This window comes from Anopheles arabiensis, chromosome 3, assembly GCF_016920715.1.
Source record: "Anopheles arabiensis isolate DONGOLA chromosome 3, AaraD3, whole genome shotgun sequence".
Taxonomy (NCBI): Eukaryota; Metazoa; Arthropoda; class Insecta; order Diptera; family Culicidae; genus Anopheles; species Anopheles arabiensis.
Window position 1 is genome coordinate 79,048,622 of NC_053518.1, and position 25,284 is coordinate 79,073,905.

General features: G+C 45.1%; 6 protein-coding genes across 8 annotated transcripts; 2 read left to right on the top strand and 4 right to left on the bottom strand.

Annotated features, from left to right (window-relative positions):
- The first annotated feature begins 445 nt into the window (after positions 1-445).
- LOC120902677 lies at positions 446-5,692 on the top strand. The gene is made up of 7 exons (XM_040311638.1): positions 446-560; positions 2,345-2,791; positions 2,860-3,958; positions 4,030-4,165; positions 4,242-4,384; positions 4,461-5,043; positions 5,108-5,692. Exons 2-7 carry the CDS (start codon positions 2,369-2,371, stop codon positions 5,424-5,426), a joined length of 2,703 nt encoding a protein of 900 aa, XP_040167572.1. The 5' UTR covers positions 446-560; positions 2,345-2,368; the 3' UTR covers positions 5,427-5,692.
- A 681-nt stretch (positions 5,693-6,373) lies between these two features.
- LOC120900829 (trypsin-3-like) lies at positions 6,374-7,639 on the bottom strand. Its single transcript, XM_040308322.1, has 4 exons — positions 7,482-7,639; positions 7,252-7,408; positions 6,909-7,167; positions 6,374-6,845 (listed from the first exon to the last, which is right to left on the bottom strand). The coding sequence occupies exons 1-4, from the start codon at positions 7,537-7,539 to the stop codon at positions 6,561-6,563; spliced, it is 759 nt and encodes a 252-aa protein (XP_040164256.1). The 5' UTR covers positions 7,540-7,639; the 3' UTR covers positions 6,374-6,560.
- Positions 7,640-7,965: 326 nt separating this feature from the next.
- Positions 7,966-9,840, bottom strand: LOC120900828 (astacin-like). Its single transcript, XM_040308321.1, has 4 exons — positions 9,083-9,840; positions 8,846-9,016; positions 8,667-8,773; positions 7,966-8,598 (listed from the first exon to the last, which is right to left on the bottom strand). The coding sequence occupies exons 1-4, from the start codon at positions 9,168-9,170 to the stop codon at positions 8,185-8,187; spliced, it is 780 nt and encodes a 259-aa protein (XP_040164255.1). The 5' UTR covers positions 9,171-9,840; the 3' UTR covers positions 7,966-8,184.
- Positions 9,841-9,970: 130 nt separating this feature from the next.
- LOC120900827 (zinc metalloproteinase nas-14-like) lies at positions 9,971-11,694 on the bottom strand. Of its 2 annotated transcripts, none has more exons than XM_040308319.1 (4): positions 11,030-11,694; positions 10,777-10,947; positions 10,601-10,707; positions 9,971-10,519 (listed from the first exon to the last, which is right to left on the bottom strand). In XM_040308319.1, exons 1-4 carry the CDS (start codon positions 11,121-11,123, stop codon positions 10,103-10,105), a joined length of 789 nt encoding a protein of 262 aa, XP_040164253.1. In that variant the 5' UTR covers positions 11,124-11,694; the 3' UTR covers positions 9,971-10,102. The 2 variants fall into 2 exon arrangements, with proteins under 2 accessions (XP_040164253.1, XP_040164252.1); XM_040308318.1 differs by having other exon boundaries at positions 10,777-10,950.
- A 122-nt stretch (positions 11,695-11,816) lies between these two features.
- LOC120900826 (zinc metalloproteinase nas-13-like) lies at positions 11,817-13,139 on the top strand. Its single transcript, XM_040308317.1, has 4 exons — positions 11,817-11,933; positions 12,007-12,226; positions 12,296-12,738; positions 12,806-13,139. Exons 1-4 carry the CDS (start codon positions 11,910-11,912, stop codon positions 12,923-12,925), a joined length of 807 nt encoding a protein of 268 aa, XP_040164251.1. The 5' UTR covers positions 11,817-11,909; the 3' UTR covers positions 12,926-13,139.
- Positions 13,140-13,788: 649 nt separating this feature from the next.
- On the bottom strand, positions 13,789-24,757 carry LOC120900825 (apolipoprotein D-like). Of its 2 annotated transcripts, none has more exons than XM_040308316.1 (5): positions 24,236-24,696; positions 19,542-19,767; positions 19,241-19,392; positions 14,283-14,489; positions 13,789-14,003 (listed from the first exon to the last, which is right to left on the bottom strand). In XM_040308316.1, the coding sequence occupies exons 1-5, from the start codon at positions 24,374-24,376 to the stop codon at positions 13,893-13,895; spliced, it is 837 nt and encodes a 278-aa protein (XP_040164250.1). In that variant the 5' UTR covers positions 24,377-24,696; the 3' UTR covers positions 13,789-13,892. The 2 variants fall into 2 exon arrangements, 1 of the variants encoding a protein (XP_040164250.1); XR_005739238.1 differs by having other exon boundaries at positions 13,887-14,003; positions 14,184-14,489; positions 24,236-24,757.
- Between the last annotated feature and the right edge of the window lie 527 nt (positions 24,758-25,284).

The following is a 25,284-nucleotide window of genomic DNA, read 5'->3' on the forward strand; positions in this document are numbered from 1 at the left end:
CCTGTTTAACGTTCTTTGTTAACTTGTTTTTAACCAGAAGGAAAACATAAGCTCTTTCACGAGATATACCGAATAGTTTAAATGTAGAATGGTAACAACGCCTTTCTTTTTACCACTTAAAAGGGTGGATAAACTTTACCAGATTTTTGCCTATTTGTTTTAAATTTAATGTTGCTAAAGATATTAAAAAAGATAATTGAAAAATATTGAAACCCCAGTATTTTTCACAAGTTAACGTTTTAGCAAAAAACAAAAGATTAACAAATCAATGTTTTTACACATTTTGACAACAACCTACTGGCAAGCTAAAATACATGTTAGAGGTTTTATTTCCTGCCTTATCGTGACTTCTACCGGTGTAGTTGTTAAGATAAGATAAGATAACAGCCGTGCTATGTGCTATTTTCCCACCCACCCAGGTAACCAGCATAATGCCGATCGTGATTCAGTTCAGCTCAATCCCTTACCCCGTGCGGTTGTCGTTTATTTCGATTGAATTTGTTGGGGTGTGATTAGTATTAAGATTAACGGATAATAGCAGCGTGTTGTCTCATAAACAGGTGAGAAGGAGTGTCGTCCGCTAATACATTAGGTGAAGTTTTCATAAAAAATGAATCGTTCTTCAGATTCATTTGAAAGTCGGAAATTGATCATAATGTATCGTAATCGAGCCTACCAATCACGAACAACAGCCATCGAGACTCGCCTTATCAGCTAAACCCGCTGCACGAACGGTTCTACACCGCTCTAACCACGGGAAGTGTTTGATAAGATAGTTTACACAAACATGGGGTGCGACAAATTTAGCAATACGACGATTTTTTCTCTCTTCTGTCTTCTATGTGTATCAAAGGTGATCATAAAACCCTTTTTGGAAGGGAAGTGTGAACATTGTGCATATGTTGTGACTCAAGACCTCGTTGAACCTGTGCGCGTAGATTAGTTTTGTGTTAAGAGAAAAATAATTGACTTAATCAAAGTTGAAATTACAGTTGTTCACTTGTGCTACTAACTGTTTGTTGTAATAGTTCATCTAATTTAAAAGTGTGTGGTAAAGTGCGAGTATCTGTACACGATCATATTTCAAAAGCCTGCATACTTGGTCGCTGCTAGTGGTTGTTCATTAAACTGTGATATGATGTGTGCAATCGTGTAACAAGTGCAAATGTACAAACATTTGAAAAGTGCATGTTTGAGGTTATAAAACATAATGTGGCAGTTTGCCCTCTCAAACCGAGTTCCCTTTCAGTTGCGAGTGGAACAGGAGTGTAACTATAACAAACAGTTCATTGTTGCAATATTTGAAGCTCACCCTATCCCAACATTAAAGCGATACTGAAACTATTCCGAATAGTTTCTTATCAGTTTGTCCTCGGGTTGGCCTAAACAATGTCCAAAACTAGGTCAACACGTTCTCCAAAAAGTTATCCCGGATTTGAGCAGCCCCGTAGAGGATAGCGATTACTGGACGTTAAACAATAGATTCAAGGACACCAAGGTTGTTTCTCCAACTGAATGGCTTTTGAAGAATTTATGAGTGTATTGAGGATACATTCAGTTGTATGGCTTCAGTAGCGTTAAGGCGTGGCACTAAGACACTAGGACTTACACATTTGCCAAGATGCTCTGCGTCTCCACCCAATAAAAAGACATAAATATGGCAGCAAACTAAAGCATTCTTATGCTACAGCATTTATTCAAAAGTATTGAAAGTATTGTGCCTTTATTCCAATATTACACCAAAGGATAGCACAGGAGTACTGATGAATCAGAGCTATTTTTAATTACTGATAATAAACATCCCCGTGATTCATCCATCATCGATCGATAGTACTTTTATGCACCACTTCTAGGAAAAGATATTGGTATGGTACCTGCTAGAGCCACATGATTCATGGTAATGGTACACCGCCAGTTTAGCCTTAAACAGATATAACGTGCAGACGTAGAGCTAAAATGAACATCGCTGCATTATCGTAACAGTGGCAGCAGGTTCATTTCTTGAGTATGACCAAACAAAGCATAGCCATAGGGTGGTAAGATTTCGGCTCCCCACGACAGGTGAATTTGCAGAGCAGGTGAAGCCACATTTCTTACCGCGGTATCGGGGTTCGCGCTCGCGTTATCTTATCTGTGTGCGTCGTAGCGATTCAGCCTTACGCAAGGCAAATTCCTAGTACGGGTAGGGCTGCGTTCAAGTGGTTGCGAGCAAACGTTTCATTTTCGTGCGTCGATTGAATCGTGTTTGAAGCGCATTTTTTGCGTTTGTCTACATCCGAGTATCAATGATTCATTAAAATCTTCAAATTCAGCTCTCGTTAAGTATACGCTTTGTATTTTGCAGTATTTTGTGTAGGAGAGCATTACCATGAAATTAGTGGCGTCGGTAACGACGTGTCTGCTGGTGGCTCTGCTGCTAACCATCGGCGGAGAGGCGCAGGAAAATGTCCTCACCCGCGTGGCACCGTCCATGCTGGAGTGCTACGAGAGTGCACAGATCTTCGAGCGGGACAACCGGCTGCCAATGACGATGAACATGCTGATCGAGCTGATCCGCAAGGTGGAGGATACGCCCGGATTCCAGCAGGATATTCGACAGCTCGCCATCAGTATGCTGCATCGCTTCAGACAGGATGGTATTGTGCGGGCACCGGGCGTAACGAGCATGTCCGGTGTGATACCGTTCAGCCCTACCGAGTTCCAGTTTACGAAGCATCGTGTGCTGTTCTCCCGTCTACTGCCTGGCAATGCGGTCAACTTCCCGAATGCGACATTGAGCATTGATGAAAGGGTATGTATGATGGTTAATTTCAGCTCAAACAGCTCCCTTTAACATGTTTTTCAACTTCTTCTCTGCAGTGTGCCCTTCATTTCATGCTCTCGAACTCGATCGATCGCCGTGTGCGAGGTGATGAGAACATCCGCTGCTCGCAGCTCTCCCAGTATCGGGCCGCTCGAGTACCGCGCGAGCTAGATTTCAAGGATCGTAGCCGAATGCGATCGAACTATCTGGGCGATAATGAGATGCTGGAGCAACCGGAAATGGATCGCATTCGCGAGCATATCAAGAAGATTAAGCATAAGGCATCGTCAGCCGCACGGCTTGAGATGGACCCGGACGAGGATCACCCGAACGATGAGGAAGAGCATCCCGAGGCGACCGTCGAAGGAGACGACGAACCACAGGAGGAACCGATCGCTGCCGCGGGGGAAGACGAGGAAACTGGCGAACCGCTGGAAGAGGATGGTGCGCTCGGAGAGATCGGTGATGTTAGCTTGGTGGACATTGCCTCGAACGCGATCAGTGCGTGCCCGGTGGAGAATGGTGTCGTCTACACGCCGTGGGGCTCGGTAATGGCCGGCACGGTATTGGCCGGTATTGCGGCCGGTTTGGAACCACAAACCGTGCAGCTGCGTGATCTTATGTCCCGGTCGGATCAGTACCGCAGCCGCCAGGTACAGCCGATGCGCGTGGACAACCGCTGGGCAGCGACACTGTCGGGAGATTTGGCCGAGGTGAGTCTACTGCATGCACCGTCGGTAGCGAACAATGTACAGGTGGGTGCGGCCGGTGCGTGGAATCGAACGGTTGCTCCCCGCTGGTACTTCCTGAGCCAGCGAGAGCATCTGCAGATGACGGACACGGAGATTCGGGCAGGTATTGATGGGCTGCTGCTGGCCACAAACATTGCCGAGTGGCGTAGCCGGGCGAATAATTTGCGCTTGAGTCAGGTGTTGGATATGTACTATTCGCATCGGGGTGTGTTTAACGATACGGTGCGGTCGTGTAATCGTCGCGATCTCTTTACGACGGTTGCACCGATGCAGCAGTTGCGCGAGCAGACGGTTGCGTTCAGCACGGTGCTAGATAAGGAGATGCAGATGCCGTTCACGATTTCCCAGGAAGCTATCATTAACTTCTCCGATCAGGCGACCGATGCGTTGGCTAACTACATACGTAAGTACCAAATATTTATGTGGGCATTCAAAGACCATTGATGACATGACTGATCGACATCTTCTTCACAGCTTCTGCTCTTAATGATCTGTCGTGCGAAGCGACAGCGATCGTGATGAACGATCCCACCATCTGGCGTACGGCCTCCGATCTGTACATCTTTATTGATGCTGCCTGGCCTCACCGGGATGCGTACTCCGTTGTCTCGTAAGTACTTTCACGGAGTAGTCATACGTAGAGCTGAAAGACTGTTCTAATATGAGCTTTATTTCTGCATCCTTAGAAACATTCTTGATTCTCTCGATGTGGGTCGCTTCGGTACGAACTATACGATTTTGAATGCACGCGATGGAAATGTGATCGTTAACTCGACCCAGTTCCTATCAGACTTCCATATGACTTACACGCCGGAGCTGCACCAAAGTCGTAGGTGTCTAAAGCATCTTTGGAATTGTAAATTTGAAGGAGTCCCTTATGTTTCGTTTTATTTTCCAAAACATAGTACCGAATGGATTGAACATCCCGAACGTGTTCCGGCGAATGCGCGAAGAAACGAACAACCTGATGAGCACCGAACGGCGTACAAACAACTTGAGCGGACGATCGAAGCTTGCGTTAATGATCGTACACACGGATCGCGTCAGCGAGGGTGACACCAACTTTGCCATCCAGCATCTGCAAATCTTCCGCGAGGAGGTTCCGGATCTGCGCTTCCTGTATCTGGCCGCCGGCGATCCGGGACGGTTCAATCGGTTCGTGCGGGACGAGCGGCGCGATGTGTTCCCGCTGCGTGAGCTTGAGTCTGGCTCGATCGTGGACACGGTGCGCGTCCAGCTAAGCCCGGTCATTCACCGGATTCAGCAGGAACCGAGAAGGATTGTAAATCCACGCTGTGGCCACGACTGGGTTCAGGAAAATTGGGGCTCCAACTCGATGAATCAGTTTGTTGAGCCCCGTGGCGTGAACTTTTACCGGTTGCATCCGAACTACTTCTTCCGGCAGGGTGAGAACCGCCGGTTTCGTATTCAGGGCCATGGATTTGCAACGCTAACGGTGTGCCACTCACGTTGGGTTGAACGTCCAAGGTGAGTAGGGGTCGAATAATGTGAAGGATAGCGCTCAAATGTAACGTATTGTATATTCTTTCAGACAAAACTCAACCGAGAACCGTGACTCGATCCAGTGCCGCACGATCAACACGGATGCGTACGATATTGACCTCTCGAATGCTTGCGATGGTCATTCGGTGATTCACACCTGTCCGCCGCTGTTTGTGTCCGTCGAAGGACCGCTCAATCCACCGGCCGTTATACGTTGCTCGGAGCCGCAATGTCGTTTCCCGGACAATGCACGGTTTGCTGTTGTGCTGGACAATATGGGATGCTTCAGCAGTGCCAGCAGGACGGTCAGCTCACTACTGTTGGCGGCCATGTTGGCGTTGGTCGTAGCGTTGTTTAAGCAGTCGTAGGAGTGAGAGAGAGAGTGAGGGTTTTAGGTAACCGTTAGTTTATTGTAAAATCGTTTCGTTTCCGACATCTTTAATGCCCCAAGCTAGTATTAAGAAGGCCCGATGGTACAATATATAATACGTACCAGTTACGGTTTCATCCATTTCACGTCCATAGAGATACCAGTTACTGAATGACAACATAAACCGATCGTTGCCGATTTGTCAACAAGCATTAAATTAGTATTCGTTCAATAAAGGTTTAATTTTAATATGTTCACTTCCAACCTTTTTTTCTTCTAATAATTGGCCAAGTCATACACATAATTTTTCCCAGACTCTATATGAATTAGTACTGTGTACAGCAATAACTTTCATTCGGATCTGTAATATTTGCGGGTACTTTGGACGGTCCTACTGCTGTTTCTTCGATTGCTCGAATTGAGGCGATACAACAAAAGTTCTCTCTACATAGACTACGTCTACTTTCCTGATAAGACCTCACCAATCTTTCTTCATATGGTGCATGGTGCCGTTTTCCAGACCTTGAGATTTTTTAGTTAAGAAGGCGTAATGCATAGTGAATTTTCTTTGATTTCCATAAATTTTCAGATTCAAATTCAAGTTTTGATTCGTGATTCAAATGACTCACGACTAAACACGATTCACCCAAATGAATTGTCTCAAAAAATTCATTAAGCACAACACTAGCAGTGCCTAAATTCGGCGATTTGATAGCAATCTTCCTTTTCACAGTGCGGACGTGCGGACGAAATGCAAAGTAGAGAGCTTTGATGTATCGATCATATCTGGCAGCCGAGTTATCAGGGTATGTTTTCGAGAAGAAAGAAAAGCCCAAAAATACTTTATCAGAGTTGATAAGATAGAGTGTGGCGAAAACAATTACGTCTTCCACCGGGGATCGTTGGACCTTTACGATGAAGACTAGCGAAAATAAGCTGTCAGAGTCGATTGTTTGAGAAAAGGAAGCTTTAATGTTCGTAGACACAACAATAACACATGAATCGATACTAGTTAACACTAAACGGTACGGTAAGTGAGGTTTCATTTTAATCGACTGCTCGAACCATACTCAGTTTTATCTGCTCCACATCTGTTTCCTAAACAACTTCCCCCGACATGGTCGATAGTCTGTTAGAAGTGTTGCCCGATGAAATCCAAAAACTCGGACACTCGCGTATAAACCGATGGGTAGTTCTCAAACGCACAGCCATAGCCCCAGGAAACGATTCCGACGACACGGCTCTGGTACACCAACGGACCGCCCGAGTCACCCTGACAGGCGTCCTTACCCTTGTGACCCGCGCAGATGTGGAATGGTAGGATTGGGGCAAAGTTCTTATACGCCATTCCGCAACGGCTGTTGCTTACGATCGGAAGCATTACGTGCTGCAGATGATTCGTGGACGGTCCCTGGTACTGGAAGGATTGGATAACATACTGTTAGTCTTAAGCCATTCACTTAGGAACATCAGTACATACGTAAAGCGAACCCCATCCTGCTAGCGATACGGAGGTACCATCGGGTATGGTTAGGCCTCGGTCTGGTAGACTGATCGGTTGCACGGTAGGGCTGAGCTGCAGTGAGCTGACAAGCTTCAGGACGGAAATATCCCACTCGAGCGTCCAATCGTTGTAGCTCGGATGCGTGTGGATTTGGGCAACGGTAATCAGCTGACCGCCCTCATTGCGGAACGTGGAACCAGCGCGTACCTCAAAGTCCGATGGAACAAGCTCTGGACTGGGATATAAACATCAGTGTGTGAGATGGACGTGTTCGTATCATTTGTGTGTAAATCTATATACTAATCATCGGTATACTAACTAATCGACGCAGTGAGCAGCTGTTAGGATGGTGTTTGTGTTCAAAATAGCACCTCCGCAACTGTGCTTGTGCAGCCGCCGAAGCGACACCTGGTACGGATGGGCCTCGATCGTCGTATCGCTACCGCCGACGACGCGAGCCATGTTTCTTTTCGGCACTGAAAGCACAAACACACACAGATAATCGCAGGTTTAAACACACTCAAGTTCCTCAAACCCCTTAAAACTTACCAGCCGCCAAGCAACTGGCCAACAGCAGACAGAACACCGCAGCGAATCGTAACGTCATCTTTGCGCCAAGGGTAACACCAAACCGTTCAACCGTCAACGGTCCGTTCTTCGCACGGGAGATGAAGTGCTGCTTTTATAAGGTCCATCGATTGCGTCCAGTTGCCCTCCGATCGACTGATATAGCGGGTTTGTCACGGTGGCCCGCGATATACGACCGGTGATAAGTAAATGTGCAATAAGTGTTTATTCATGTAGCCGGCGAGCGTGCCCCACTCTTTATCGGAAACTGTGAGTGTGTCTTGCGCTGGCGAGCGAAACAATTGTAAAGTCATCATGGTCATCAATCCAGATTGGCTTGTTGCAGTGCTGGGTATGTGTGTGTTGAGTGTTTGTAGAAAAAATGGTTACAAGCTTATTCGTGTCGGGACATATTGTCCCGACATCTGAACATCTGATTCATGTCCTCAAAAAGGGAAACAGTGTGTGACTGCACGTTGTACTTTAATGCAAGAAGTTAGCAAGGCTTTGCTTGTATCTTCAATTGTTACTGTCTAGTCACTTAAGCTTAACTAAAAGCTAATCTCTCGAAAACCTTATCCTTCCTATATTTATATGAGTCTGAAAACAACTGAACAACACTGTTACTAATCCTACATTCCGTCTCATCTGATCTTTTCGCCCAATCGAATCATCCGTACCGAAATTAGTAGCAGTTCGGGTACAGAGCGTTCAGTCGCCTGATGTCCTTAAGGCTCATGCCGACACGTTGCCCGATCGTAACGCCACTCGTCTTCGGTACGATCGTTTGCTGTCCGCTGTAGGTGAACGCAGTCGAACCGTAGTGCATCACGCTCTCGTAATCGTACGGGATGCCAAAGTCATCCACTACGGTCGGACCGTACCGATCGAAGTTGGAAGCCTTGTCTGCCTGGATTGCGCTCCAGTTGATCGTCACGTAGAAGTCACGGTCCGAGGCGCTCTGCATGTGCACAAACCCGAGCGCATGTAGGAATTCGTGGATGATCGTACCGCGGGACATGCAGCCGTTCGGTTGCAGATTCACCGTCTGAGCACCACCACGGCGACCCAGACTAGCCCAACAGCCACTGTAGCCACCCTGGAATTAAATGTTTTTAAATTATTATTAAACAGTTTACTTTAGAAAGAAATTGTTAAGTTCCTCACCATAACTTTTACGTAATCAGCTTCCGTCGTGCGTGGCTTAAAGCGGACGCAGCTAACTAGCTCGATCTGCTGAATAGCGGACAGAATGCTGTTCTGCTGGCTAATAGCTTATGAAAAGAAACAAAAAGGAGACCGTGAGCTGCTAGCCAATGCGTCACTTACAGTGCCAAACTGCTTACTGAACGCTGTTGTATCGATCATGTACGGTACGATGTTGTTCGGCCACTTGAACGACTCGCCAATGATAGCGGTGTAGCCATATTTAACTGCCTTCTCCTGATCGCTGGTAAGATCGATATCGCCTTCAAAGTTGCCACCAACTTCCTCCAGCGAGCTCGCCATCTCCATACCTGAGACAAAGCGAGCGAGTAATGTAGTGTCTAGACTTTGATGCACACTTTCACGATCCTACTTACCGATTTCAGAGTCTCTCTTAACGGGTGTTCCCAGCGTCTGTGACGAAATTGCCACCACACAGAACAATACCCATGATACCGCGTTCATGATGACGAACGAACGAAGTTGGTATATTTCACAGGCCCAAAATAATTCAAACTTTTACTCGCAATCGTTGCAATCGTTCCCAAAACCGAACCGTACAGCGCTGTGTCGGTGGGATGACTTTGGCTAGCAAATTTCGTCCGCAGCGCAAACCTGCACTCGGGAAGCTTAGTTTTAAGATCTGCGTAGAACATCTCATTTTATGACATTTTAGTGAGTTTTTTTTAACGACCGGAACACGATCGTAAACCAGTGTACGAATAAGGTGCCCAAAATTCAAGCCATAGATAAGATAAGAACGATGATGTACAAAATTTTTGGATATATTTTTTTCAGATGCTGGGCGAAAATGTGATAAAGTTGGACGAATTGTCAAGCAACCAGTAGGGCATTTATAATGGCATTATGATGAGCATGAAAGTGATTTCAGTGGTGTACAGTTATTTGGGGTGATTTTATGGCCTTCTTACGTGTGCAAAATATGCTTATCTACGAGGGATCATTGTTCTGGTAATGAGGTTGGTGTAAAACAATTGTTTGCGATTTTTTATGTAGCATTAACTTCCATATTGTTCTGAACATTATTTTGTAGGTGTACTACTTATTAAACATGTTTTTTCATTTACTTCAACATAATCATATAGGCAATTTAAACGCGTGAACAGCGTGAACGGCTAGTCGTATTAAGCGTTTATGACAAAATAACTGATAGTTTATTGAAGTACAAAACATTTTAAAACCCTGCACAATTTTCGAATGTTGTTGAAGTTTGCGGTAAGTACACAATAAAATATATCCATTACTTTTCATATGAAGTCCAGCAGTCTTAGTGTCCAGATTTTGTTTATGATTGTATGTATCGGTTGCTGAAGTAGAATTTTATAAATAATCACCAAATCACTGTTTTGAAATGCAAATGCACCGTGTACAAACATCTAGTAACAGTTCGGATACAGATGGTTGAGTTGTTTGATGTCTTTAGGACTTAGGTTGTTACGCTGTCCAATCAGAGCGTCCTTCTTTTTCGGAATAATCGTCGGCTGCCCATTTACGCTGAACGCCGTCGATGCGTAATGCATCACACTGTCGTAATCGTACGGTATGCCATGATCGTCAGCCGCCGATGAAAAGTAGCGATTGAAGTTGTGCTCTTTGCCCGGTATTATGGCAGCGTAGTTAATATCCAGGTAGAGATCACGATCGGGGCTACTCTGCATATGAATGAACCCGAGGGCATGCAGCAGCTCGTGGATGATGGTGCCACGGGACATGCAGCCGTTCGTTGACAGGTTGACGGGTTGCTTCGTTCCAGTATAGCCTACCCTAGCCGAACAGACTCCCGGGTCAGTTTCCTGGTAGTCAAATTGAGACAAATAAGAGGGTTAACGCGGTTATGTATAAGCCCTCATGGACTAAAGTGTGCGAACACTTACCGAAATGAAAATGTAGCCATTCTGGGTTGTGCGCGGTACAAACCGGATGCAGCTCACCTGCTCGATCCTATCCATTGCCGTGCGAATGCTGTTCTGGTGAACGGAATCTGTTAGAATAGTAAACAGTAACCAATATCATGCGGAAAACCCAGAAAAAACACAGAAGCATAACTCACTGTAAACGGTGGTATCGATCGTGTAGTAAACGATGTTGTTCGGCCACTTAGTTTTATCATTCACAATGGAGGCATATCCATTTTTAACTGCTTCTGTCTGCTCGAGAGAAAGCATCATGTCTCCTTCGAAGTATTCACCAATTTCTTCATGCATGTTTTCTCTATCAAGGACTGCTTTTTCGTTTATCGCAAGAAGAAGAGAGACACCATTAGTAACACAGCTATCACATGAGACACATCAAACCATACTTACATATCGGAGAGGTCCTTTTAATCGGGGAAGATCTTACTGTATGATGTGATACAAGTGACATCGCACAGACACAGAGAGCCACCAGTGACTTCATTCTGTGTAGAGTTGTTGTAGCTTTATCGCACTCAGAATGATACTAAACTGTTTCACAGGACGTCAGTGGAGCATTCGTGCAAATGGTTTCCGTTTAAGATCTTCACCGTGTGGATTCCAAAGTTGGGAATATTTGCACGATCGGTAGGGTACGAAAAAAAGGCCACGATGAAGATAAGATAAAGCGCATTTGCGGTAATGATATCTATGCTAGTGTTTTTTTGATGGACTAAAAGGTTCCTCATAAAAGGCAACTGTGGTTGCAGGAACAGATAATGCGACCATCCGAAGTAGGTACCAAGTCTGGAGGCTATCATTCCAAGCTTTGTTTCGTTGCACCTCTTTGCTATTCTTTTGAATGACTACATTGGTGCTTTTGAATGGAAGGCCTTGCTTCTTGAGCGCAGTTATCTCAAGGGCAGACAGAACAGTGTAAGCTTAAACAGTCCATTTAACAAAGCGCAATCATTACGGTGCAACAAAAAAGCATTTCTGAGAAATGAACCGGAAAGAATTGTCAAAATGTAAAACAAACGAATCGTGGATTAAACTCCTACGCAGCATCTGGGAAGAGTGACAGATCTTATCGCTAGTGCAAATATTTGCACGCACAGATATTTCGGATGTTTATGTGTCTGGCAGATAGTACTGCGCGATAGTATGAGTAGATACCTAAAAGATCTCAACTGTTCTGCTGCCTATTTAGTAGCAGTGAAACATTTGAACGCATTTTACCATCGTCTGGGAGATATTCGGGTCGTGGATTGTGTGCAAACGTAAATAACACATGATGGCAGCAAAGAGAAAGCAGGTTTGTTGATTGTTCATAGGGCGACAGTGCGTCTTGAACTCATCGATTTATGAAAATTCTACCCACAATTAAGGTGATGCGTCATGTTGTACTGACATGCGTCATACTGTTGGCATTGCTAGTAGAGGAGACTGTTGCCAAACGCTACGAAGAGATTGGAAACCGACATCAGGGCGACATAGTGCTGTCCGATCTACAGTCCGATGCGGCTAATGTCGGTGCCACACAGATCGTACAGGATGCCTTTAGGTGGGTTAAGGGCATTGTACCGTACGAGATTTCACCGGAGTTCTGTAAGTAGTTTAGGGAATGTCGACGCAAATGTTTCTAGTAATCTGTAATGAGCTCTATCTGTCCCTCAGCTCAACTCGAGATGAATCAGATCAAGTACGCGATGGATAGGATTGCGTCGTACAGCTGTGTTCGGTTTGGTCCGAGGAGTCCCACAGACAGGCAGTATCTCAACATTACCGCCAGTCCGACTGGATGCTGGGCAACGCTTGGTATGAATTTACTGGCCAATCAGCTTAATCTGCAGCGAGAAGGATGTCTCGAAACGGGCGTTATTATGCACCAGCTTCTGCATGTGCTCGGCCTAACGCACCCACAGTCCCGCCCGGATCGTGACTTTTACGTACTGGTGGAGCAGGATGCTATCGATACGAGTCTGAAGAAAAATCTGGACAAATATCAGCAGGGTGTGATCGAGGACTTTGGCATACCGTACGATTACGAAAGCATTCTTCACTGTCAGTCGGATGCGTTCGGGTCGTCGGCATCGAATCGAGCGACCGTCGTTCCATTGGTAACTAAATACTAGGGTAGAGGAAAGGGTGGAGTTAATGAAAATGATACAAATGATTTGTTTTTAGGTTGATGTTGAGATCGGTCAACGAAACGAGTTAAGCCTGAAGGATGTGCGCAAGCTGAACAAGATGTACGACTACGAGTACTGTGGACACTGCTACCGTGGCAATTGTAACAAATCTTAATCGCGGTTAAAAAAAATATTGGAGTTGGCACGTAATCAAGCTGGTAGGACTGTAAGCTTTTAATAGTTATTGCATTATTGTATGGTTCCTACAACTCAATTTATAACATCAAAGCCATTGGTAGAGTAGAGTAGATTCCAATTTGATAATAATCCTACTAGGGAAGTAATTATGAACATACATCAATAAATATATGAATTATGAGTTTATGCAATAATGTTAAAAGTGATCGTATAAGCAACTGTTAAGCGATAAGAGTAGAAAGTGAGTTATTCGATACTACAGTGGTTGTAAATCATATGTCTGTTTTCGAACGCCTGATGGCAGGCAATAGTTTGCCAAAATTTTTAATATTAAATTTTATTTCACAATTTAAAAAAAAGCATGAAGATGGTGTCGGTTGATATTAGAAATAAAGTATAATATTAAATGCAAAATGCTGAGCAGTGAAGGAAAACATGTTTTTGCATACTTTTAGGCGCTAGCGCATATCAATAGTTCAGTAGTACGCGAATGGAAAAAAAAATATTTTGGATTTTTCTGAGAATGTTTATTCTTTACATTTGTATTTATTATTATATTTCCCTACTGCAAAGTGGTGTTTTCTACCATTTAGCTACTCTATCGACCACTACCCCCTGTACAGTGTGCCATCTCCAGTGGGCACCATATGAGTCGCTAGACAAAACGCACACAAAACACAGATAAGCTGAACCATAAAAGTAAAAGTTTGAAACATTCAAAGAGTACCAACTTCTACAAAGAGGGCATACGTTGATGAGATAAGCTATACAAACAGTAATACACCAACACTACTTTGTTGTAAAGTTGTTGAACAAAAGTTCAACGATGGAAACAAATCATTCGAGGAGATTTCAATTTCATTTATTGACACATCGTATAAGTTAATCAGTACAAATTGAAACGAGTCACGATTATTGCAAATGTTTGTTCCATGACTGTCCGCTTAGGGCAACCATTCGGCTGCATTAATCAGTCGTTCGGAACGGTGGGTTCCGGTTTCTACCACTTCGGCTTCCATCTCGTCACTGTCTCCATCGCGATATTTGTTGTAGATCTGCAAGGTAATCGGCAGGTCCAGCAGAAGATTTGCAGCCATGGAAAAGGAAATATTTGCGATAAAAATATAATTAGTAAATTCGTCTTTTTGAAAATAGTTTATTCGAAATCGAACAGACAGTCGGAAAAGTTGACAAAGAATGCACCAGTACGAAATAGAGTGAAAAGTTTTAATTACTATTCGGTAGTAAACGAGCGTTCGCGCTCGAGTGTTTTGTTCGATTTTGCTTGCGCTAGCTGGGCGCTAGTCAGGCATTACTGCTCAAAATAAATGAACCTTTTTGCCGGCGTTCACTGCAGCCTCGAAACCGTCACCGATCGCTTCGCCCGCCTTCCGGAAAGCGTTTGCAATGTTGCGCGTCGAGAAGGTGTCCGGGTCGATGTGAATATTCCATCCGGCTTCGCCCTCCTTCGGGCAGCCGGTCTGGTTGACGATGCTCAGATCGAACGGATCCACCGAGTACGAAGCCAATCGGGTGCGAATCTGTGGAAGAATCGAAAAAAAAAACAGAAAATAACGATAAAAGAAAGAGCAACGTGAGTAAAAAAATCGGACTATTAAGCGAATAAGTGCACATCGTAGTATTTCGGGCAGTGTTTGGTAAATGGATTTACGACACCAGGGCCGGAGGGTGACCGTTTCGGAACGAGACAGCTTCCCTGCGTTCCTTTTAAATCTGGCGAAGGTAGTGTGCAAAAAATGCGATCCACAAATTCCCATCAACGTCACGTGTTGACGGTCCTCATTTCAATTTTAATTAATTGCAATCACGCGATTGGCTTGCTGCATTGGTGGCGGTGCCGTGACCAGGAATGGGTGGCGTGTGTGGTACCATCAGTGAAACGCGCGTTGTAAACGTTGGGGTTGGGACAGGAGGGTGATAATGATCAATTTGCATACCGTAGTATAGAGTGCCCTATCGAAGTGGCTTAATCGCATATACTTCAGTTTATCACACGTTTTAGTATGATAGAGGACTGGATTTATAGAGGGTTTTAGCTACAATTTTAGAAAAAAGGGTTTTACATGTTTTCTTCTTAAGTACTTCATTTGATCCTGTTTAGCAATCATGTGATACTATTTTAGTCTACTACTGTTATTATTTGTGGAAACGGATTCGAAGATACTTCAATAAAACAAATAAAATTGAAAATCTTTTACGAACCCTCGCCATGGATCTAACAAACAATGGACATCTCCCAAATCCTAAACGAATTCACAAAAACTTCACGGTATCCACAGTTGACGAGCGTTAAAGTCACCTTTTTGGATCCTCAATGTGTAAGGATAAACATGGGCAGGGTTTTTGATTTTTAATGAGAATTTATTCACCAGTCCCCCGCCGCAGATGATTCAAGGGATCGCTTCTCGCCTAGCATTCTACCGTGGCTCTACCAAACTGTGATATACACAGCAAGCTGTGGCAACATTCGGGAGCTCATGAATATTACGCTGACCAGTGTTGACTCGGGACCATCTCGGTCGGGGTGATCCGAAAGCAATTTTGGTGCATGATTTATTGCAGCTCCACTGTATCATCATCATCACACACACACACGAGCTCCCACACCCACACAGGCAGCGCGGTTTGGGAGGGCCTTTTGTTTGTGTGCCGTTCGGTGTGCCAGTCTGTGGCACAAGCTTCCCGGAAGCATCCCCGCGTGTGATGGCGCAGCGTGTGATTTATTCAACCAACCATGGCAGGGTAAGAAGATTAGAGTATGCTTCACACATCGTTGTTATCAGATTTAACGCACGCCAAGCGAACGGAGGTCAGCGTACGGTGCGGGGAGCTCAAGCTACAGGGTGTTGCGTTCCGTGCAGATTTTGCAGAGATTGTGGTTGTTCGCTGGAAGCGCACACAACACGGTTCATCATCTCGGCAGTCGGCCTATGGGTGGATAAGCGCCGGAAAAGGTGACCCAGCACGATGCAACAGGTTGGTAAGCTTTTGGGTGGATGGGATGGTGTAATGGGCACGAAACAGGCCGGTTGTAGCATGCCGCATAGTGGAGAGTGTGATTATTTCGATGTAGTTGCTGTGCCATGGTGTTAATCGGCACCGTAAGTTTAGCACTCAAAATGGTAACTTTAATAACTTTTTCATGAAGTAAGGGGCTGTACTGTGGACTGTGAGCCAAAGAGTGCGTTCGTAATTGGAAGATTAGTAGGATTTTCCCATGCTTAAGCCATTTATCGTTCGTTTCATTCAGATAATAGCTTTTATTATTAATAGCACTCGTGCTATAATAATAATAAAATATTCCATTTTAAACATGATTATCTCAAAACCATGCTTTTCAAGTTGGCCTTTATCACAAATCAAGGTTTTGAATAATCGACCTTTCGTTTCATTAAAGAAAGTGATTATTTTTCTTAATTTTGAAGCATAAGGTTTTCAGGTAATAGTTTTGTGTCGAGTGTAGTTTCCTAATATTTTTATTCTTTAATTTTTCTTTTCTATTTCTCATACAATCTATTTTATTTTACTGTCCTTACAGGTACACTTAAAGAAGATTAATATTTGAAAAATATGAGAGTTTTTTTTTCTTCAAGAACTCGAAGGCTTCCATTAACAATGGTTTTAAAATTTTCCTCTATATCCTTGTCTTAAATTGTGCTAGATCGCTCAATTCATCCACTCTAAACACAAAACAAAGCTCTACCACTTAGAACTATTTTGAACAGGTACATCAATCAGTTTAAACATCAAAACAGAGTCCTCGCATTTAACATCCAATTTAACACAGCAAGCATGGCATGGTATGGTAACCAGTAACACGCTGCCGAAGACGAATGTGACAGCTCAAAGAGCGAGCGAGTAGCTCCAACACCACCACAGTTGTTTGCAACTCGAAGACAAAAGACTAATTAAGTGTCTGGTTAACACTGCCTGCCGGAGATACAGAGACATATAGAAAGCGAAAAAGAAGAAGGTAGCTACAATTCGCACGTTCTCCTTAGAATTGTACAGTGACTTTTCCGCGCGGTCGTGTAATTCTGTGGGATTTCAAGAAGTGCACACACAAAAAGTGTGTCTTTTTTAGATTCCAAAAGGGCATGGCGGAACACTTTTCGGAACGCTCGAAAACTCCCATGGACTGGTCCTGCGTTCGCCGTCGTGTTTTGCGCGGCTGCCGCACTCAAACATGTGATGGGTAGGTAGTGGGTAGTTGTTCCCCGGGCTGGATGTAACCAGTTGTAATTAGCACTAGTTGTGAGTGGTTCTTCCTACCTCTCCACCCCTTACCCCCTGTTACCCCGTGTGCAGCTCGTCAACCGTGCGTAACAAGTAAGGGGGACGTGTAAGCGCAACGACAAAACTAGTCAACAGTCATTTCATATTCCCTTTGGTGGGGATCATCTGTCCATGTTGCTCGTTGACTTGTTGTTGGTGCGCGGAGGAAGGACTTTGGGAGAGGAAGCAAACACAAGAGCCAGTAGTTGTCTTCCACTTTACATTCGTGCATGTTTTATCGGATCGTGGCAGGTGGGCGAACACGCGCTTGAGGATACGCGCAGGTGCCACACGTGGTTAGAAAAATGGCGCAAATTGAGAATGTGTGCAAGCGGGCTGGCGAGGGAAGGCCGGGTGAGCGGGTGCTGGTTTGTCGGTCCACTAATGGGGGTGTGCACTTGGCTTCCGGGTAAGGCTAATATGAAAATGAGCCTTTTTATTCCTCCATTTGTGCACTCGCACAATCCCGTGGGACATACACTGGGCGAGTTTTACATTATTTTGCTGTTTGCTCTTTTTCCCTTGGTTTGGATTTTTTTTTTGCATACTAGAGTATTTTTTGTGTGTCACACAAATTCTTTCGCTTTGCTCGAGCTTCTCAACTACTACCGAGCTTCTCCTACTGCCAGCAGCTGTACTTTTCCCCAACTGGAACAGTATTCTCTCACCTCACAACTCATAGTCCGTTTAAACACATCCGAATCTAATTCCACCACACCTCCCCCTTGATGGTGTGAGTGGTAAAGTTTCAGATTCCGGTTACGGGTCGTTGACCAATTTGAGAAGCGGCCCCTTAAATCCCTAGGCATCTCGAAATTGCTGTTGGATTTGGTGGACACATCGGTGCAGGGGTACACTAGTTTGTTCCGGGTAGCAAGGAGCATGTGCCACAGTTGACCGAAACCTCGCCCCAAAGCTTTGTGTGCAGTGGAGTTCCATGAAGCGGGGGGGAACGATGTGCCAAAGGTAAGCTTTCGGAGCGTAGTTCGTTACACCGTTTGTTGGCCACAGCTGGCTAACGAACAAACCCAGGTACTTCCAGGTGTCGAATTGGAATGCTGGAACGGAATGAGCGTGTTTGAGGAGGGGGAAAAAAGGCTATGGAAAATCAGACCACCGTCCAAGCAGTAACGAGAGTGACAACTAACTCCACCCAGTGCATGGGTGGTGGATTACAACAAGGGCAGAATTTTGTCGTCGTCCATCTGGAAGTTGTGCCATTAGATGTGGGCAAAACTAAACGCAACCGTTTACATTTTTCATTAGCCACCGGGCACAGTGGGACACTGGGGTGCGCTGTGGACAGTGCCGTCGAGGTACACTAATTGCAAAATGCTCAAATATTTCTGAAAGGTCACGTAAAATATCATCCGTGTATGTGTGTGTGTGTGTAATGGAAACTTTCATACATTCCGAATGAATCGCTTGTGATCTACCCCATGAGGGGAGATGTTAATTAGTAGAACAGCCAATTATGGACATATTTTAGTATCTTGCGGAGTATTGTAGGTTTCTAAATCGAAATCAATAGCTGTATTTAAATATTTGGCGCTAAATTTCAAAGTTTTCTTAGGTTTTTATTATTAAAATAGTCAAATAGGTGTATTTTCCAGTGCAACCGAAAAAGTCGGTAAAAGGAAACAAATTTCGCTTAATGTAGTAGCGTCTGTTTTACACTAGATGGCGCTAAAGGTAAAAATACTTGGTAACAATATTGATTTAGCTTTTTGGACTGTACTTATAAGTACTTAAACAAAAACTAAACGATGTGTTGTGTTAAACGTGTGCATGAAACGTATCAATTTGTAAAATATTATAATTAAATATACCTAGCCACAATATTTCTAACACAATTCCCTATGAAGATATTCCAGTAGTTCGATTTACACTTCAACACTCACAAAAGTTTCATTTTATGGCCAACCCACCCTCCGATTTCATTGTGTTCATACGTCCGATATACAACCCGCATTTTGCAATTAAGCAGTCCACTTACCTTGTCGACGTAGATTTTGTCCAAATCGCGCGTACGGGACAGCAGGGTCGCACTCTGCCGATGGCCGAACGGAATCTTCTGGCACGAAAACACCCCGGCGTACGTATCGTAGTCGGTCATGAAGATGACAAACTTTGCGGAACCGGCTACGCCTGGCGGAAAGGGTCGGAAAAACGATAGAAAGAGAGAGAAATTCAAGCATAAGCACAGCTGGTGGTACTTTGTGCGAGGAAAGGGATCGATGTTTCAATGACGTCATTCGGAGGGTATGACGCTCGCTTTCGGCAGCTGTGACACTCACTGAGCGGAAACCGTACGGTCATTCGGGCTGGTACGTCCCGGTCGGTGACGGTAAGCTTGCCGGTGTACGAGTACTCGTGCTTGATGGGTGCGATCGAGAGCGGTGCCTTTTGGGAGATCTGCTCGATAAAGTACTCGTCCGGGGTGTCCGGGTTTTTGGTAATGTTGTAGATCACGCAGGTTGAGGCAGTGCCCGTCTTCTGGATAACGTACCAGATGCCGAGAAACTGAAGAAGAAATAGGACACAGAGGGTGTTAAGCAGTGAGAGTAATTATTTGAAAGTTTTTTAAGTTTCGCTAATAGAAGAGTTGGATAAAGAAAGGAGTGCTTTTGTTGAGCGTAAAGCTTTGATATTGAGAGACGATTCGCAGATTGAACCTGATCAGTAATTAACAAGTAATTAAATTGAAGCTCTCCAAATTAGCTGTTAATATTTTATTCCACCTTTGTCGCGTTGGAGACACCGCGTGACGCCTTACCCTAAGCGACCTGTGTACCAGTGTCACTAATTACACAGCCATGTCCCTTGTCAAACTCTGCAGGCAAATCATGGAGCCGGTCGTGCGTAAAGCTGTCCAAAAGACTACCAGACTAGAAGTTTCATCATTAATTTTAAATTGTAACCTATTATCCTCTGGTGTCGCTTCTCCCCCTTATGAAACGGACACACAATTCGTACGAGGAAAACAAAAACATTGAACACGTGGTTTCTAAGGCACTTAAAAGTTTTCCCACCTTGCTCGCAAGAAACGCTTTTGGAGCAGCGTGGAAAAACAGCACCAGTACACTGACCGCGAGAGGTCAAAAGTGGCTGCCCGGGAAAGCTACACCGTAGTGAAGGCAATGGCTAATGTTTTGCAAAGGTAGGTCCCTCCTTTAACTGCATTGAGCTGTGTATGGCTTGGCTGGCCTTTTTCTTCGTTCTACCGCCAAGTTCAGGGCCGTTTTACCAGCACCATTCTCACCACAACTAGGTAGATTGCTGCCCTAGTGCAGGGGCAAGCCAGTGAAGTTGGCTTCCGCAAAAAGTTTAGACAAGCAGCGTCCTAGGCCTGCTGCCCGACTCCTCCCGTGACGGAGAAATGTTGTCGAACACCAGAAGGCATGACAAACTTTGCGTTCCATCATTGGAGCGGGAGTCTTCGGGGGGTTAGGTTTCATGGTCTCGGTCGCATCGGGTCGATGTGCGTCCCGTGTCGGAACCGGAGGGATTGACAGGTCAGGGCGATCGGATGTTGTTGCTATGCTTGTGTGTCCGGTGGGCCCGGTGTAGTGTAGACCGTAACTTTTGATTGGCTTATTAAAGTTTACACGGTGCTTGGTTTATCCCGGTGCCCTTTTCCCTTGCACAACAAAAGCATCAATCACTGAGCTAGCTTTGTTTTAGTGTGAAAAATTAAACAGAATGTTAACGTCAAACAATTATCACGAGCAGTTGAACGGGGACGGTCTCTTTGCGCACGCTTTCACGTGCGTTGTTGATGAAGAATTTGCACTCATTTCTCTACCTCCGAGACTCATTAAAAGTCGGTAAGGGAAGGCAAAAGTAACCCGCCCCCCCCCCCCTCGACGTCCTACACTCGTGATGAATTGAAACATTATTTCATGCCGGGAGTACGCGCGACAAGCGGAAGAAGCGAATGTGTCTCAACCCTGCAATAAGCATTTGCCCGGTACTACCGCATTGTGCTGCACACGCATGTCGAGGATTCTCATTATGTGTTCAACTGCTTCAGCTTACAAACCCCCCCCCCCAATCCCCCACCGGAGGTTTGTCCGGAACTATAAAAAGCGAGCTGCCTAGCGTGTGGGAATTTCAAAAATGAAAATTTATCTTTCCACTTTTCACACCCCGGGAAAGGGGAAAACAGCCGGAAACGCTTGCGCCTTATTCGCTTTCGCAAACGTCATCATCATCATCATCCATCGTCCGGGACGACACAGAGCCTGCGAGTTGGAGTGTGTGACTTGCGTCAGATATGGGGTTGGGTTTGGTGAAGTTTTCGGTGCAATTGTCATTTGCGCCATCTGTGGCGCACACTAGTGCTGCTGCTGCTGCTGCTGCTACTCCTGGTGTCACTTTACTCGTTAGCGTGTGCGTGTTTGTTGTGGCGTTAAGGACACACGCAAGGGGCTAACAATAAATTATCGCCTACGTCAAGAAAGGCAAGGTGTTCTGTTTCACCTTCTTTTTTGTTCTTCAGAAGCGTGTTCACAGGGTTTGGAGTGTGGTGGAAGGTTGATGCGCTTTCACCACGTGTAGGATGGTGTAATTAGAAGTAATAGGAGCCGGCAAAGAACTTCCAGTTCAAAAACTAACCTTTCGAAAGGGAAGGGCAACAAAGCGGAGAGGAGAAACGTTAGAAGTGGTGTTGTTTGTGTTTTTAAATAACATGTTCGTAAGCTTGCGGGTGGGGGTTTCTACCCCATTTTTTTTCTTCTTCAAGGAGTTCAAGCTTGACGATGTACGGTACCACGATCTGCAGCACGACCAGTGGATGAAAAATATGTATTTGCCGTAACTTTCAGAAACACCCATCCATATTTCGCTTCAAAAACAAGCACACAGCCTGAACGGGACAGCATAACATAACCTAGTTCTTGTTGCGCAGGAAAATTGAATCAATCGTTACGAACATCTCGCATGTACCGGCGGGACGGAGCCGGGTCGTCGGGATGGTTGTTTTTGCCGTTCACCCACCCATCGCCCACGCTGCCGCTGCTGTTTGTTTGCTTAGTCGAAAAGTTTGTTTATGCACCCGAAAAGTGAGCGAGAAAGCAAACTAAAAGGCCCTCCATACCTCCGCAATCTCGACCGGAAAGTCCGAAAGCTTACGCCAACACGGGGATGGTAAAGTCAGTGGCAAACAGATGCAATCACACCGCACACCTCTCCACAAATCGTGGCCGGACATTATCCGGCAACTCCGGAATGGGGGTCCGTTAGGATGGGGTTTTTTTCTCTCTCTCTCTCTGTTTCTTCTCGGTGTTTCTTTTCCCACCGAGCAATCCCATCCCATCAATCAATGTCAGCAACAGGGGGCCCGAACCGAAAGTAACGATCGGGTTGGGTCATTCTGCCCGGCAGATAGGAACAAACTATTGCCCGGCAGATATCCCTCGACGGTGGCTTGTTGGTCGCGAGACAAAGAGTGGGTCGCGCGGAGAAGTTCTAGATATTTATTTGACCTTTTTGTAGCCCGCTCCTTTCGGTTCCTTTCTTTGGCGAAGGAAATTGATGCACTTCACTCTTCACCAGACAGAACCGAGACGAAAGACGCGTTTACCCTTTTTCTCTCCCTCGAGTGGATGAAAGCTTTCGCTCCGTTTGGGCTGAAATGGACATCGGAGTGTTGATTGTGTTGCGAGGCAGGCAGGAAGAAGATGCTATCCTTGGACGCGTTACAATGGACGGATGAATCGTGTTCGTCTTGCGCTTGATGTGTGAGTGTATCACTATGTCCATCGAGCCGCGCTTCTTCCCGAGCAATTAAGCAAACGTGCGTTTGACGTAGGATGTGACGCCGTGTTTCGTGTGCTATTGTGCGTCCAGAGAATGCATTATTTATTTAAACGGACCGGTGCGTGTGGTGAAAGTCAGGAATGAAGGCAACAGCACAAAAAAGGATGCGCTAGTTTATTAAAAAATCCATTAGACCTTTCTATCTCACGCTTGTTAGGGGTTTCAGAAAATAGGATCCTTATCGACCCGTTTTCTGAAGCGAGTCCCTATAGACGGAATGATTAATGTCCGTTTCAGACAGCTTGAAATGCTTGCACTCCAAATCTGTTTTATTATTAACACTTTGTTCGTCGCTCGAGTGCAAGAATGTTACTTTTGCTAGCAATAGTTAACCTCCATTATTACATGCCAGAGCCAGTTAATCGCAAGCGGCGCCGTTTTACGCACATCGTAACGGAGATAACGGATGGGTTTACCCGCACGACGTAAAATCGTTACGGTTAATGATAGGTAACCGATTAACCAGCATCCACTTGAGATGCGAGCATTTGCACGGCCTTTAGCATTGATTATATGGATGCTCATAATGTGGCAGGGGTTGGCAAGCTTGAATGTGAGCAGAATCTAACCGAGATCAACGTGCATTTTTGAAGAAGATTTTGAAAAACCGTTAGGTTATGGTGTTTATTTATCGAGCTTTCGCTTTTTTCCATTATTTCCATCGATATAGACACAAACTCTGTGAAGCGTCTTAAGAGTTATCTTGCACCCAGGTTTAATAATCGTATCTCTTCTTGTTTTTTAATAACTTAATGCGTCATTACTTAGGATGATGATGTAAACACTAAAAACACGTCAAATGCATGATTTATTTTGATACATTGCTATTGATCAACACGCACTTTTGTGAATGGCTTATGAACAACCTTCAGAAATGGTTTTAAAATTTTCTCAAAAAACCTCATAGAGCAACGCGTCGTGCCGACCCCTGATGGGAATCACTGTAAAGCACGATGATGCCCCAGAGAGCTTCATCTCCACAGTGAGAGTGGTTGACCTCTCTTGCGTGTCGTATGCAAATACGTGCGAACAAGGTTATCAGCAACAACTTACAGATCTGCCTGTTTTTTACACTTCGCTTTCTTAAACGTAATTCGATTTGCGCAGAAGTGTATTAATGTAATGAACTTGAACCTTTTTTTCCAAATGCATCACTTTTGCTTTATTTTACCTGCTTCATGCTAAAACCACTCATCGGCTCAACCGATGGACAGTCGCCGGTTTTGTACGTATGACTCTGCACAACACCGGCCAGACAGGCTAGAGCGACGACGGTAGCCGTCATCGCCAGTACACGCGGAACTTTAGCCATATTTAGGTGACACTGATTGGCTGTTACACTGTGACACTTAAAGCACTTTCACAAACAGTTTTTTTTTTCACACACTCAGCACGTTCTAGTGCACACTTCTGGAGAAACTACCCTTTGCTTTCGAGCGAACCGCTTCCTCACAGGCAGAGCGCTGAGGTACGACTGTATCGGTTGCAAGACGTTTGACTGCCTCTTGTAGATCTGGACGTTTCTCACCCGGCCGACCGTACAGTTCACGCACACCACACCAATACGTTGACGGCCACTCAACTCGACGATTATTCAATTGATCTGTTTTGGTGGTGCGTCTCGCGAGCGCGCTGTATGTCTTTCCTGTTCCCTCTCAGCAGATGATCAGCCTGCAGCATCTAGCCGTGGATCGAGCGAGATCGGACCCGTTTGCTGTTCGCTTATCAGCCCAATGTGCCCCCTTCCTAGCGGGTTTCACTACGCGCGTGGTCCAGCGTGTAGTACTGTGAATGAGTTACACTACAGCTGAACGGCTGGGGACTGGTGTCATTGTTTTTTTTTGCGCGGTTTATGTTTGCTGAACCGCGAAACCTTTCCCTTAACGGTAGGTGGTCGGTCAGGTGATGGTGAGACGCAGGCATCGTGCCGTTTGGTGGTTTGTTTTTGTGTTGCGCTTGTTTGCTTCGCTGTTCGCGGTATATCCGATGACTCATCTGGCTTTGATGTGGCTTCCCCGAGACGCCAAGGCCGACCATCGGCCATAGTTCTTGGGTCTTTTATGTAGTTTATTTTTGAAGTTTAAATCTTTACATATAATTTAGTTTAACATTTTTAAAATAAAGTTTAAACATGTGTTTGTAAGGTTATACTTATTCTTAAAACTTACAGAATGCATAGATTGAGAGCAAATTAATTCAAATAAGATTGGTTTCAGGTGA